This window comes from Chrysemys picta, chromosome 1, assembly GCF_011386835.1.
Source record: "Chrysemys picta bellii isolate R12L10 chromosome 1, ASM1138683v2, whole genome shotgun sequence".
NCBI lineage: Eukaryota > Metazoa > Chordata > Testudines > Emydidae > Chrysemys > Chrysemys picta.
Genome location: NC_088791.1, coordinates 165657655 through 165673159, shown reverse-complemented (window position 1 = coordinate 165673159; position 15505 = coordinate 165657655). Strand labels below are relative to the sequence as shown.

At 40.3% G+C, this 15505-nt stretch overlaps 1 protein-coding gene across 1 annotated transcript in view; it reads right to left on the bottom strand.

The window, feature by feature from the left end:
- Positions 1–2479: 2479 nt before the first annotated feature.
- NSUN3 (NOP2/Sun RNA methyltransferase 3) overlaps positions 2480–15505 on the bottom strand; it is a 29407-nt gene continuing 16381 nt past the window's right edge. The window contains exon 6 of the mRNA XM_005283657.4: positions 2480–3570. Within this exon, the coding sequence (XP_005283714.2) occupies positions 3309–3570 (262 nt within the window). The 3' untranslated portion in view covers positions 2480–3308. The remainder of the gene's footprint in view (positions 3571–15505) is intronic.

The window sequence follows — 15505 nt, the reverse complement described above, 5'->3', positions numbered from 1 at the left end:
CATCCTGTATCGAGTCGCCCTAACCCCACCCCTTGTTTCCCCTGGGTAAATCCCTGCAAATCCACAGATATCCACTTTATATCCACGGGTATCCACATCCGCGGATACCCGTGGATCATTTTTGCAGATCACGGATTGGATGAGGATCCAAATTTCATATCTAGAGCCCCACCAATTTGTGGATATCTGTGGGTGTCCATGGATGCAAATTTTGTACCCCCAGGCTTTCTGTGCCAAGGTGCTAGAGCTGGTGTGCACCATCATGGGCTGGACCATGGAGTACATCTGGGAGCATGTGCTGGCCTGGATACAGGCACTGGGAGGATGGGTGTGTCCAGACCCCTCCCTCCCCCCGGCTAGCCACCAGCCACCTGGAAGAGGTAAGCAAATGAGGTAATGTCCTAATTTACATAGGCAGTGAATGTGCATGGATCATATTTACCCTCATGCCAGCCTTCCACTTCCTGCAGCTTCTCCCAGAGCAAGGGTTCAAACCCAGAAGTCCTGACTCCCAGGCCTGCTGCTGCTCTAACCCACTAGACCCCGTTTCCTTTCCCAGAGCTGAGGAAGGAACGCAGGTGTCCTGTCTCTCAGCCCAGTGTCCAAACCACTAGACCATGCAGCCTCCATGTAACGCTCAACCAGTTGTGCAGTGTCACCCACAGCCAGCCACATACTAGCCATATTGACATGATAGTTCAAAGACCCTACCCCCCACACTGCTTCCTGCTGATCGCTTCCACTCCCCTCTCCCTCCAGGAAGGCCTGCTCTCCTACTTTGGTGCTCCCACCTGGCAGACTATCACCTTCTTTGCACAGGACTCCTCACTGCCTCTCTCAGCATCTGGATGATGTTTTAGACCAAGGACAGGGGTTGGGGTGGGGGTGTTCCTTGTCACCTCCAGCTCCACCTGGACAGCGCTGGGTTTGCCTGAGGCACTGGCTCCCTCATTCACACTCACAGTTCTGCAATAGTTCTTTTTTTAGAGCAGTGAATAGGTGGAAGTAACAGATACTCATGACAGTGGCTGACTAGCAGATAAGCCATGGACAAAACTAGCCCCTGCTGGGGTAATAGGGAGAAGACGCTTTCCAATGCTTCAAGCCCCATGATAAGCTACTCCATGTTAGGAATGTGGGCAAAGTAAATTCATTCCTGTTCCTTTTGCTTCACCTCTCCCATGCATTGGGACCCGTTTCCCCCACCCCTCTCCTGAATAAGACTCATCCCATCTCCATAGTCCCATGCTGCTGAGCACCCACTTGCTCCCAGTACACCAACAGCATCCTGCTTCCACAAGGTTCCTTTGGGCTTCATGAGTTAAATACACAAAATAAGTTAGATGCCTAAGTGCCTAGTTTAGGCGCCTAAGTCCTGGTTTTGGCACTACTGTGATACACAACCCTCCTACCCCCTCAACCCTGTAGGTGCCTAAACACACTTGGCACCTAAGTTTTTGCCGTAAAAGTTCCCTGGGTGCCTAAGTTTCTGCCTCTGGGAATGTGCACTGCTGCCTCCCTCTAGGCATCCAGGTGTCTATCTTCCACCTAAGCACCAGAATGATTCACCAACCAGGGAACAATAAGCATTTGGCTGCTTAAGTAGTGTGCAGGGCCTAATCCAGTAAGTGAACTCAGAGGCTGCCTACCAAATCGGATCCCCTTTAGGCAAGCTTGCACAAAATGACCAGAGGAGGAGGAGGGCTTCTTCCCTCACAAGTTTTATGGCCCAGTGGTTAGGGTACTCTTTCAGGATGTGGGAGGTCCCCAGCTAAAGTCTCCCTCTGCTTGACTGGGAGAAGGGATCTGAACTGAGATTGGTCACCTCTCTCGTCAGTGCTCTTACTGTTGGGACAAGATATTCTGACATGGGGGTCAGTCTCTCCTGTTGAAGCTGTTGCACTCTGGATAAATACCCATTGTAGCAGGGGAATTGAATCCTGGATCTCCCACATCCTGGTGAGTCCTTTAGCCACCAGGCTATCGAATCATTCTCATGCTTGTGCGTGCACACTCGCTCACTCTCAGAGCGTCATTTAGGCCGGTCCTCACGGTGTCAAGCACCTGGGGATTAGCAAGTATTTAAAAGGTTAACCCAAGTCTTGAGCGCTGAGGCTGATTTCTAGTATCCCACTTGGGTTCTAGCAGTCTGCCAGCTCCTTCTTCCACTATGAGAAAATGGAGGCTGTGCTCAGCCCTGTCTGTGTTATACAGAAATGTACACAGACTAGATGAGCACAATGGCCCCTTCTGGCCTTGGAATCTAGGAATCAGCATCTTCTGGGCCAGGGTCTCACATCCTGTCCTACAGAGTAACATGTGGCACCCTCATCTGCTTCCTTCACGCCCAAAGAGATCCATTTACCCTTGTTTACTCTCCATCGTACTCTAGTGCAAGGAAACACGGAGGATAATTTTTCCTTTCTTCAGGGTTCTCTCACCCACACTCCCCCAAACAGTTATTCATAAGCAAAAGGCAAAAGATTCAAGTTTCTTTTATAGAAAACAATATAAAACGTGTGCATTGTACTTTCACTGCTGCCCTGATGAACAAAATGTCTCTGTAGACTAAATCATTACATTGTATATCTGTCTTCCTGTCAACAAATTTTCATTATGAAAGTATTGTAGGATTATTATTTTTTTAACAAAGCAACTTGTGTTTCTTTTTGTGCCATTAGCAGGAATGTGAGAGTATCAGGTTTGACATACTGACTCCTTGGGACCACTTCAAACCCAGCAGAGGGGATGCAACTCTGCATCCTCTTGTGAAAGAGTAGTTAAGTACTGTGCAGGTTTATTTTGTGCAGGTCAATCAGATAAGACCATGGCGAAGGTCCTGTCCACCTCAGGCAGACACTGAAGATCCTCTCTTCCTCACTGTACAGCAAGGTCTGTGCGAGTTGGTTGCTGCCCTTCACCCCAAAAGCAGATGCATTTCTGCCATGTTGCTATATAGAAGGTTAAGTGCTTTTGGACTCTTCAAGATGAAATAATACATAAATAAGATATTATGGAGTCTGGAATACATTTGCCTCTGTAGACTTATACATTAATGGGCTCCACATGGGTCCAGATACCAGAGGTTTGTGCCAACTGATCCAACTGCAAGCTTAGGCCATACTGGATATTGTCCTATTTATAAATTAAACCTCAAATTTAATGATCATTTGACAGCACCAGTTCACAACTCTAAATCCAGGCTACTTGGACAAATATTTGGCACAGATTGCATATGCATACAGTGTATTAAAAATAAATAAGGATCTGTCAATATGACTTACAAAAGCCTAATAATGCCACCTAGACTACGTTTTCTTTAATTTAGCTACATACATAGGCCCCCATGCTTTCCCCTTTGCTGGAAGTACTAAAAGTTCATGTGGCTGGACACCAGCAACCAGAGAGAACTCATCGGAAATGACATTGGCCAGTTCACTTATATCTACAGGCAGAACGTTACTGCAGGAGTTTAGGATGTGACTGATTACATCACTGTTTTCTGCCTTCGAGAGAGTGCACGTAGAATAGACCACAGATCCTCCAGGACACAAAGCTTTAATGGCAGACCTGTAAGTAACCAAAAAAAACCCAAATTTAGATCAGTCAGAGTCATTAAACATAACCAAATGGGAAAAAACAAACCACACCCACAGGAAATAAACCTTCATCAAACTGTCACAACTGAGCACTTCATTGATAACCAGGGAATTACCTGTGTTACGTTCTGCTATCTCATTTAAGTGTGTATTTCCAAACTACCCTATGATAATCTTAAAGGCATATAACAATGTACAAGTAGCATTTTAATATACAATTCTAAGCGTGCTTCAGAATGATCATCTTGCCAACATTTAACCAGTGCTCTTTGGACCTGATTTTCAAATATGGGCATGCACAACTGCATGCCTAATTTGCACATGGGAGTGTTATGATTGTGCATACAAACTGGGTGATAGAACATAAAAATGGCCAGCTAAATACCTAGCTGGCCATTTGCACATGCAGACACCAAAATGAACATGCAATTGCAGTAACAGCACAGAATTATTAGGCTTGCAGTTTGGCATGCATTTCTGCAAATCAGACTTACTGCTTACTTGAAAGGTGCCCTACGACTGTATCATCTTACAATCTCCCTAGGATGGGTCAATAACTCTGATCATTTAGTAACAACATATTTTGGGGCTGATCCAGAAGCTTTTCCATGTATTTAACCGCTGCAGGATTGGGCCCTTAATCAGCAAATGCTTTGTCTAATCAAATGTCTCTAATTGCATGAAAGCTAAAAGTTAAAATGCACAACCGCTCTGTTTACAAAAATAAAACCATAGCAATTACATACAGTCTCAATGTTACAAATGGCATCTTATTTTTCCTCAATCTCCAAACACAAGAAAAAGAAACAGGGACCCCATTTGCTTTCAATTAAAGCAGACATCTTATTAAGAGGGGGGAAAATACAGCACAAAAAGTTCTTAAAACACTGAAAGGAGATCTGTAAGGCACATTCAACTATCACAGATGAAATGTTATGGGAGCAAGGGGAAAAAAGCCATCGTACAATACAACCTATTTTTTTCCAATACTGTAGTATTCTTCATACCTAGCATCATTAAATGTTTAAAAGAGTTACTCCTGGTGGTAAAGCTGTTGTCCTAAAACAATCTCTCTTCTAGCAATTTTCACCCTGAAGACTCTTAAGAGGGATTTATAAACTGGTATGTAAATAGATCACTTCAGTCACTACTGGAATATGGCCACCTCTGGTTGAAACGTGCCCACTTCAGTAGTTGGCAATACTAAATGCAAGTTTACTGAAGCATACCCCTCTCATTTGAAAAGGCAGCTGAATGCAATTACTCAACTTGGAATAAACAACTTAATGTTTCCAAAGGGCTATGCAAATATTAATGTATTCGAGTGGTCAGGACCCAGTTTTATATCTCCTCTGGAAGACTGCACCTGCAGAGACAGCACTTTCTAGGACCATGCCAGCCTACGGGTTCAGCAGTGATCCAGTAGGAAAAATGCTGCCACCACCACCACCTATTCCTATGCAACACCTTGGTGTTCCTTACAGGGATCTCACGCAAAACTAGCTTAACCAGGCCATGCTTCACTTTTGAGATCTGATGGGATAGGTCATATTAGAATATATATTTAATCAGCAGAAGATATTTGGAAGAAGTGGGAATAAGTGATGTACGATGTCTCAAAGAAACAGTTATGATAACATGGGAAAAATTCTTTTTTAAAATACTGCTCTTGTAGTGTCATGGAATAATAAAGTCATATTTTTGGTACTGGCTTTTCATACAAAGCGTAACGGTATTTATATCCTAGGAGCATAATTAAAACACTATTCAGCTGGATGCGTTGTTTGAAGAGAAAGTTAAAATGAGAGGTATAATTTCACTCTAGACCAGTGGGGGGAGCTGTTCAGTGCAGCTCCCACTTGGCAGATAAGTAATGCCACTTCACAATGAGGACAGATGGAGGAAGGAAAGCGGACCTTGAAGAAAAGAATGGGCTCTTTCAACGTGATTGGGGGAGTTTCCCCCTTTATTGGTGAAACCTCAATGAAGAGAAGCCCAATCCAAACCGGGTTCAGGATAAGTCAAGGGTCAGAGGAGCTCTGCATGGAAAGGAAAGCCCTGCTCAAGGAAGCTAAGGAGGCACGAGAGGGAGTAACTTTTTCAGTGATTGTTATTACAGTAAAGTTCTGTTCAGCTTCCCGAGTGGGTGTTGCTGCATATTCCTGCCAACCCTCCTTTCTGTTCAGAGTGCAATATTCACTCCCTTCCTCCCACAAATCCTATTTAGCTTTGTTACCAGAACGAACACATGGCTTCCTGTAGTTTAATCTAATGCAGTGCTAGCACACACATTTGGGTAGCTAACCTCAAACCTGCCATTTCTGCACATCATTCTCAGCAGGAAATAGGGACATGAAGCACCAATATTGGCACCAAACACACTGCGATTTCTCTGCCCTTTCTCTCTCACCCCACCCATTTGCCTCTTCACCCTCCTTTTCTTTCTGCATTTGTCTCCATTCTCTCACCGTCCTATTGTTTGTAAAAGAAATGGGGCGATGTTTAGGCCAGCCAAGCCACCAGAGTGCACCTGGACTAGTGGAGCACAATTGACTGGAAAACAGGGCAGGTAGCCAGCAACACATATTTGACTTCACAAATAAGCACATTGGGGGAAGTGCTGTAAATTAAGTAATATTCTTTCCTGCTTAAGGACAAGTTAGACCAGGTGCTTTAGTGCCTCTGTTGGCTGCCTGTTCTGCTTTGTTTTCATTCTAGCATTTGCAATTTATCTTTCTGAAATTAGTTAGTTAAGGCTCAATTGGCAGGACTGTTTTCTAATCCAAAAGACTTTGTGGTAAAGTGTCTCCTCAGAATTCAGGCTAATGTCTGACACTACAGCACAGTATTTTGAGAGGGGACAACACTGCCTAGTTAAACGGCCAGTTTTGCTTCTGTTGGGCGGAGGAGTTTTTGTAGATAATGAAAATATTATAATACTGAAAAAAAGTTGAAGGATAAGCCCTATGCTGTGGTCAACATTATTTCCTGAATTTAGGTCACTTCTCATTGGATAGAACTTGGAGATGCTGAAGAATTCCTGAATGCAGTTCCACAGCAGGCAGTCCCTATAGAAACAGGGACCTGAGAGGATTCATGTAAATAGAATTATGTACAGTACTGTAACTAACACTATTTACAGGGTTCAGGGAAGTGCTGAGATTTGGGGTTATGCCATGCAAATTACAAAAACTTCTTACTTATATTACAGTAGTGCTTAGAAGTTCCAACCAAGATCAGGGCCCCATTACGCTGGGTGCTGTACCAAAACACATTGGAAGAGACAGTCTGTGCACCAAAGGGTTTACACTATAAATAGACAAGGCAGACACAGGAAAGAAAGGAAGTAGTACTCCCCCTTTCTTACACATGAGGAACCGAGTCCGAGAGATTAAACAACTTGCCAAAGGTGAACAGTCAGTCTCTGGTAGAGCTGGGAATTGAATCCAGGCCTCCTGAATCCCAGTCCAGTGCCTTAATCACAAAACCATACTTTCCTCTCATGGGTGTTTTGTTTACCAACATATCTTTAAACCTCTAAAATGGAAAGAAAGGGCGAAGTCCTGACTGGGGAAGCAGTATATGTTGGGAAGAATTCCCCTCATCTTGAAAAAAGTATCTACTGTACCCAATTTCACAGAAGTAGATCCCCCCTCTCCCCTGACAAAGCTTTCTAGATGTGCAAAGCCATGTGGCTCAGATTACTATCGAGCTACAAACGTATGAGATTTCACTGCTAAACATGCAGAGTCTCTTACATTTATATAGCACCTCTTCCTAGAGAATCCCAAAGTGACTTACTAACTTTAAATATGCAGAAATCTCTTCACCCAGCACGGAAATGCAGACAGCTATCAGGAGAAGGCACCAGCTGTTTAACAGTACAGCAAGAACACTACACTGCAGTTTAGGAAAGGAAAAAATATAAGCAGCTGAAACTGCAGGAAGAATTTACAGTAGATAAAACACAAATACCAAACAGGGATTTGGCCGTAACTACAGGGTTACCACTACTACACTTATTAAAGATCCCATAACACCTTTCACAAGTGCAAGTGGTCAAGACCTTGCCAAAAAGCACAGTGCCCCTAGAATATTAGGCTGCTGCAGCGGTGATTCAAAGGAAAGAGCAGCACCTTTGGAATGACCAACATAACCTCCTGCTGCAAGTCTTGGAAATCTCACATCAAAAACAGACCAGCTTTGAGCACTCTTAGCTTGTGAATTTTGACAGGATTGTGCCCCACAATGGTCAAACTGCAAAATAAAGAAAGGTTTTTAATTCTTACATCATGATCTAGGTTCAAGAATCTAAAAGGATTACTTTACACCGCAAGGTTAAAAGGAGATTGATACAGCTTGTAATTGCTCACATAGAACTTAGTCATTAAAAATCCAGTCCTGTCAGATGCTCAGTGCGCTCGACTCCTGATACAATCAATGGCTGATCAAAAATAAAAATAAAAAAAGATAAGGCACTGAAGGCACTTGTCATGAGGTGCTCTGCACATTTAAGAAATGGGCTCTAAATCTACAAACGTAATAGCATAGTTCACTTATACATCTACTACTTATTTCAAAATATGTATGATTAAAATGGAAGCAATGTCTGAAGGGCCCTAAAAATACTTTGGTGAAAATGAAACTCAAGTACATTGCTTTAAAACAATCAAACTGTGATCATATTTGTTCCTAGCAATGCAATTTCCTTTAATTATATTTCTTAACGCATCATAAGTCAATCTTTAGTAAAACTTAACTATTAAAATATAAAACTAGTTACACTAAATGTGTTTTCAAAAATTTAAATCCAAGTTCATGTATTCACCATACTGGATTAAAAATGGTATTACTTTGCACACAATTGAAGCGGTTTGGAATTTAAGCTTTACTTCTTTATACTGAAGCCCTAGTTCAATACAGGAGCGACTGATACTTCAAGCCTTATTTTGACCTAAACTTTAAAGTAATCCAATATACATTCCTGTAAGACTATTTGTTTAAAAAGTCATAAGAAAGACACCTGTGACTGCTTATTAACAAGGATGGGCAATTGTTAACGGGAGACTCTGTAGTACTTTTGATGCACGTAATCCCCATTTTTGTTTTATAGACAAGAGAAACTGTTAATAGCACTAACATTAAAATGCCTACTAACAAATCACTGCTATCAAAAGATGACCTGCACAGCAGCCTGAAAAAGAAGCTTCCCAGTTTGCTAAGTAGGTGCCTAAAATAATTACACCACTTCAGAAGAGCCAGATTTTTGGGGCTTCAGAGGCTAACAAGCTGTTGAGTATGGAAATGTACCTATAATTTATGATGCTAAAGAAAGTAGTATGGTAAGTTGCTGAGGCTCGATTTCATTCATTAACAGGCTTCATTTACAATTTCCAGGCCTACTCCAAGATATCCTCTTCCAGGTAGCCAGGACTTTCAGGCAGATAATGCACATCTGTATGTGTATAGGAAGAGAAGCCGCAAAATATGCCATTAGGTTTTATAACAGGAAGAGGATGAGGCAAGAAGGAAGGGAAGAAAGGCACTGAGGAAGAAAATAAAATGTTCAGAGGCAAAAATAAATCCTTCTCTGGGTGTCATGTGGTACTTTATGAGATATCGGATTAGTACAATTTATGTGATATCAAATATTCACAACCGTTTAATAATGTTTTCAATCACTAAAGGACTGGGACATGGCAAATTAGATTTGAGGGGGACTGGCAGATATGTCTGTGGAAGTTTGCATGAAGCTTGCCCACACTATGCATGGCTTAAATAGTGATATCAACATTTTTGGATAATTAAATTAATCTTTAAATAAATTAAAATATTTCCAAAACAGACATATGTAAAAGTCAGGGCATAGCTGTATACCATTTTTCAGATGGATGTTTAGCAAACCCAGGTACAACTCTAATGCAATTAAGAGGAGTGTAAATTCCCCTATGGTAGAAATTATGCATTTACAAAGAATTCATTATCACTCATTTTTTACTGAATATCTCTTTGGAGACAGATTTACTAACATGCATATTGAATTACAGCAGTCAGAGGTGGAAAAGACCTATTAAGGTAATCTAATCTGACCCCCTGCCATGCAGGGTTGTTGGATGTGATTTTGAAAAACTACATCGTATTCTAACACATACTTAATGTTTTCTTTGGTTAAAGTCTCAAGATTCACATTAAATGTAACAGGAGAGGAAACTGACACTTAAAAATTAAATTAGAAATTAAAAAGAAAAACAGAGCAATAAGATTACTTCAGTATCTCAAAAAATAAAAAGATCTGTTGTAGAGACATGTATTCAATGACTCTGAAACACTTTAATGTCACAAAAACTTTGGAATTATCGAATGCCAAAAAGTGGGTATTTCACACTAAAAGTAAATTAAATGATGTGATAGGTTGCCATTTTATCCCTTTTTAAAAAAATGGCATTACAAACCCAGACTTTTATAAAACAGACATATAAGTGGATATCAAAACAATACCGGTACAGTATTTCGTATTACCAATCCCACGTCCCCAGACGGCTCTTTCTGTGCATGATTATATGTTCTACATCTTTTCGGAAGGGTCAGCATTAATTATATCACTAATTTAACCATTTTCAGTGTTAAAAAAAAAAAGATTATATGGGTTTCAGGGCAAGTTACAAAAAAAATGTAACATTTCAACAGTGCCATCTTTTGGTCACTAAGCAGAAAATGGATTTTTCTGGTTTTGATAAGGGAAAAAGAGCAATGAATCCCTTCTAAAGCATTCATGCAGCAAAGAATCTGAAGTCACATTTACTTTCATCCACACCCCTTCTCATTTGAGATCAATTAGATCATAGAATTCCACCCTCCTTCTTTAAAAATCAGACTGAGTCCAGTCATCCCAGAGTCATGTCAGTTATATCCCATAGTTTTTCCAAAATCAAGCTGTCAAGGCCAGGGAAATTCCCTGTGTCTACAATACCTAATGCACAATATATTGTGATGACAGCATGGCATGGGGATGGCGTGACATCAGTACAAATATTCTCTGTGTCCCAAGCATTATGCTTTCCTCTCTCCTCATTACAGTAAGCTTTCTTGTCATATAGAGACAATGTCGTTCCGAACAATAATTAAGATAAAAAAGGGAGTTATAGCAAGTAATTTTTTTTAAAGGAAAATCTCACCTGTTTTGTTTTCCCCAGCAGCCTGAACAATTTGAAAGACAACAGGCCCCTCTTACTCTGAGGCAAGTCCTGGGGATGATCCTCTTGCTAACAGAGAGCTACTGTATGTCATTTACGACACCAGAAATATAGAAGCCCTGTACTAGAGGCTGACTACCACTTTCCTTCTTGCTCCCATGATGGTTTAACCATCAGAATTGTAACAATCAGCTGTGCAACATTCAGATATATATTTTATTTCCATATTAAATGTCGCACGTGGTTTGCAAGTTCCCACTCTGGGTTTCCATGCTGCCATTATCACAAGTGGCAATGCTATTTTTAAGCAAGACAGCCTCCACCAGCAGGAGGCATTCCACATATGCCGCAGTCACAAAACTTAAATACCTTAGTCATGTAATCGTAATGGAAATGGCTTCTTTTCTTGCAAACTTTCAAATGCCTGAGCTGAATGAATGTTCTTTTTTATGCCAACAACTTAGTTCACTAATTAAAAAACACCATGTTTGTCTGCAACCCAAGCAGCACTTCCTCTACTAGGGAAGGGAGAACAAAAGACTCACAAAATCTCCTAGGGACTTCATCCTGCAGCCCTAATTATCCCAGGCAGCACTACAGATGGGATATTAAAAAGCCCCAAAGGGAGTTAGAGCTGGTCAGGAATTTTCTGACAAAACAGATTTTCCTCAGAAAATGCCAATTTGTCAAAAACAAAATGTTTCACAGAAACATCAATTTCAATGAAATGCCAATGAAACACATGCGGGCTCTGTCACAAACTTGTCTGATTTCCTGCCAACTTGCCCGGGGACTCTGGGCTTCCAGGGTCCACGGCTCTAGGGGGCAGCCCTGACATATGGGCTTCCTTGGAGTCAGGGACCACAGGTCTTCCAGGCTCCCTGCTCCATGGCACCTCTACTGGAGCACAGAAGCCCTGAGAACAGCAGCTGAGTCAGAAACCTGAGCTCGGGCACCGAGAGTCAATTTTGTTTAGAAATTTTTGAAACAGTTTTAATTATTTCAAAATGAAATTGGGGGGAATTTTCCCTTCCATCAGATATTTTGAATTTTTTTACGCTTTGTTCCAAAATGGAATGAGTTTTTCCCTTCAGAATTTCCCATAGAAGAGAAATGCCGACTTTTGACCAAGTCTACTTGGTATTTATGCTTCTAAGTCACATAGGGGCCTTTGAAAATCCCACTCTATAATGATGGATGTTAGGGTTTTCTATAAGAAAAATTCACATGTAGCCACTTAGCTATGCAGTCAGTTTTCACTTACAGTTTATAAGGATAAACTAGATTTTTCAGTCTTTTCATACTGAAAAACAAAGATGCTAACTTTCCATTCTTTTCTCTTTTTCTACTAAACTTAGGACTAGTGAAAAGCAGCAAACTGACACCCCAGGAGACTGAAAACTCCACAGTACAATCCTGCCCACGTGCCCTATCCGTGCACTGAAACACCAGCGCTGACAACCATGGGTATGTCAACATGGCAATTGAAAACCCGGGGCAGGCATGTGCTGGCTGACACGGGCTCATGGGCTGTTTAACTGTGGTGTAAATATTCAGGCTTGAGCTGAAGCCTGGCCTCTAGAACCCTATGAGGTGGGAGGGTCCCCGAGCTTTTAATTGCTGTGTAGACATACCCCATAAGTTTAATTCACTCCCCAGATGCATTCAGTTCTTGGCCTCTCTGCGGAGACTAATAACAGCGCCAAATTAATGCCAAGTATGATATTTTGTGACAAACACACACTTGTTCATTAGGAAATTAACCAATTCCTATTTACACACGTCACTGAACGACATTTAGATAGTAATACTGTAGCTTTGATGTCACTACTGACTTCAGCTGGACTTGAATGGAAGGGCTAAAAGTGAAGAGCCCTGTATCCAACTGCTACTCTCTTGAGCTACTCAGACCACTGAGATACAGACCTTAAAATAAATTTATTTTCTGGAATAAATTCACTGCTGTTAATTGTCACTTATAGTAGTTTTACCCTGGCAACACTGGGATTTCTGCTGGCGCAGATACATTGATGACAGGTTGCTGATGGCTAAAATAAGAGCAAATCCCCACTGGCGATAAGACTTTATCTGGTTAACTGAGTGAAAGGTGACTTCAAGGGGACTACTCATTTGCTTAAAGTTAAGGACATGCTTAAGTGGTTTACTGCATGAGGACCACAGCCATCATCTGATTAAAGAGGGACAACTAACTGCAAGGAAAGGCTTGTGTGAAATGGATACAGTAGAACCGCAGAGTTCATGAACACCAGAGTTACAAACTGACCAGTCAACCACACACCTCAGTTGGAACCAGAAGTACACAATCAGGCAGCAGCAGAGACAAAAATAAATAAATAGCAAATACACAGTACCGTGTAAAACAAACTACTAAAAAAATAAAGGGAAAGTTTAAAAAAACATTTGACAAGACAAGGAAACGGTTTCTGTGCTTGTTTCATTTAAATTAAGATGGTTAAAAGCAGCATTTTTCTTCAGCGTGGTAAAGTTTCAAACCTGTATTAAGTCAGTTGCAAATTTTGGAAAGAAATGTTTTGTTCAGTTATGAATATTTCAGAGTTACAAACAGCCTCCATTCCCGAGGTGTTCATAACGCTGAGGTTCTACTGTACATGTAATCAGAGAAATCAGACCCTCTTTAGCAACATATGGAAGAAGAGTTCAATCTCTGTCTTTCAAAACACCAGAAAGCAGCAATAAATAGCAAGACCAAAAAAAAAACCAAAAAACCATGAGGCTTACAAAAAAATGTGAAAGTGAAAAAAAGTCTTGTTTTTCTCTTAAGTTTAAATAAAGCATCACAAGAAATATTCACCTGGGTTAGGACCTTGTATAGTGATCTGTGTACCTTGCACTGCCCAATGCAATTAAATGACTGAATTATAACTCCCAGAAAAAAAGATAGGAAATTAAAACAGTCAATCTTTTCTGCATTACTGGATGCTGCTCTAGTAAAAAATAAGGTTTTTTATCTATTCACATAGAGACAGAAAATCCATCTCTCCTCTTTCTGAACACAAAGCATGATAAAAAATGAAAACGAATGGAAAGAAGCGCTGTAGTTTATTTCCAATCATGTTAAGCAAATTCACCACCTCAATGGAAACGTGCAAATAACCTAGAAATTTTGAGGGGGAAATATATCTGGTAATGTACAACATTTACTCCATATTAAATGCCATTTTTCATTAAAAATGAATAAATTCTTTAGTGAGACCACATCACTATTTTTCAACTGCTGGCGAAAGTAGATAAGCATATAATAGCTGTGTTTTGAAAAGCAGTAGTCTGTTCACTCTCTTTCAGAAGAAAGAATATTTTCAAAAGGCTGGACTCAAGGGGAAAGTGCATGTTAGGAGGCATATTAGGTTACCGTATTAGCTAGTCACCTGGAGAACTGTGCTGAAAATCCTATCTTATGACACAAGGGCAAGTGGTGAGCTCATTCTAGTTCACCCATTTGTGTAGATCTCTAAGCCATCATGTAGTGCGGCTGCATGATCAGCGATCTCTGCTCAGGAGAAGCCTAGGACTGAAGCACCAAGAGTAACACGGACCAGAAGCTTTCTGAGGAAGCTTGTGCAGCATCTACCTATTTGCACCTGGGTTTAAAGAATGCTATTAATTCTCTATTTTTCTGAATTCACTCACTCACTTTTCTTTTCTTTTTTTGTAAGCCTCCTGGCTTACAAAAAGAGATGCTAACCAAAACCATTTAAAATACATATTATTACCAATATTCATAGTAAAACTGAAGTTATATATACACACAAGCGCATACACAATACTGCACTACAGCACTTCAGTTGCACAACAGTAATAATAAAAATACATATTATGGATTACCTGTCACAGTTCCATAGTTAAGGTTGAATTGTATACAGCAATTCAAACACTTCATTACATACAAAGAATACCGTGTGTACTCTCCAAAATTTCAGCTCTTACTCTGAGTACTGGATGAATTTTCCAAAAGTTTACAAATAAATCAATGAGTGATTTAAAATTAAAATAAGACCTTTAAGAAACTTAGCATTCTGTGTCAAAATATTTTTCTGTATCAAATGATCAGAATAATACAGACTCTTCAAGCTTCCGATATAGTTAAAATGCACTGAAATCCTGAGCACTGGCTACATTTTTTAAAGTATTACCAATGAATTTTGGCCCAAACAACCTTAGCTCTGCTGTGCAATGACATCATAAAGCAAAAAAGAGGGGGGGGGGGGAAATCAAATTTGCCTTTAAAAAAATCAGTTTAATCTAATCTGGGCCTGCAAACACTATTATACAATAATCATAATTGTACAGTCATCACAAGTTGTTACTACAAGGAGGAGTTACAATTGTTTGGCTCTGCATTTCTATACCTTAACTTGAAAGTTGATTTACAAAAAAAAAAAAAAAAAAAAATCACAAATTTTGGGCCATTTATCTCATTTGCATTTCATCCATTTTATTATTATTCTCTTTCCTTCTACAAGAATTACAGCTAAACAATGTAAATGTTCAGCCTTTACAAAGAACTAATTAATCTAATAAAATCTCTGAAGTAAATAGGTATTTATCCCTGATTTACAGTTAGGGAAACTGAGGTAGACACTTTAAACAACTTGCTCAAGATCAATGGTAAAGTCTCTATTAGAGCCACGATTTGAACTCAGTTAAAACAAATAAAAGGAAGTTGTTCTTCAC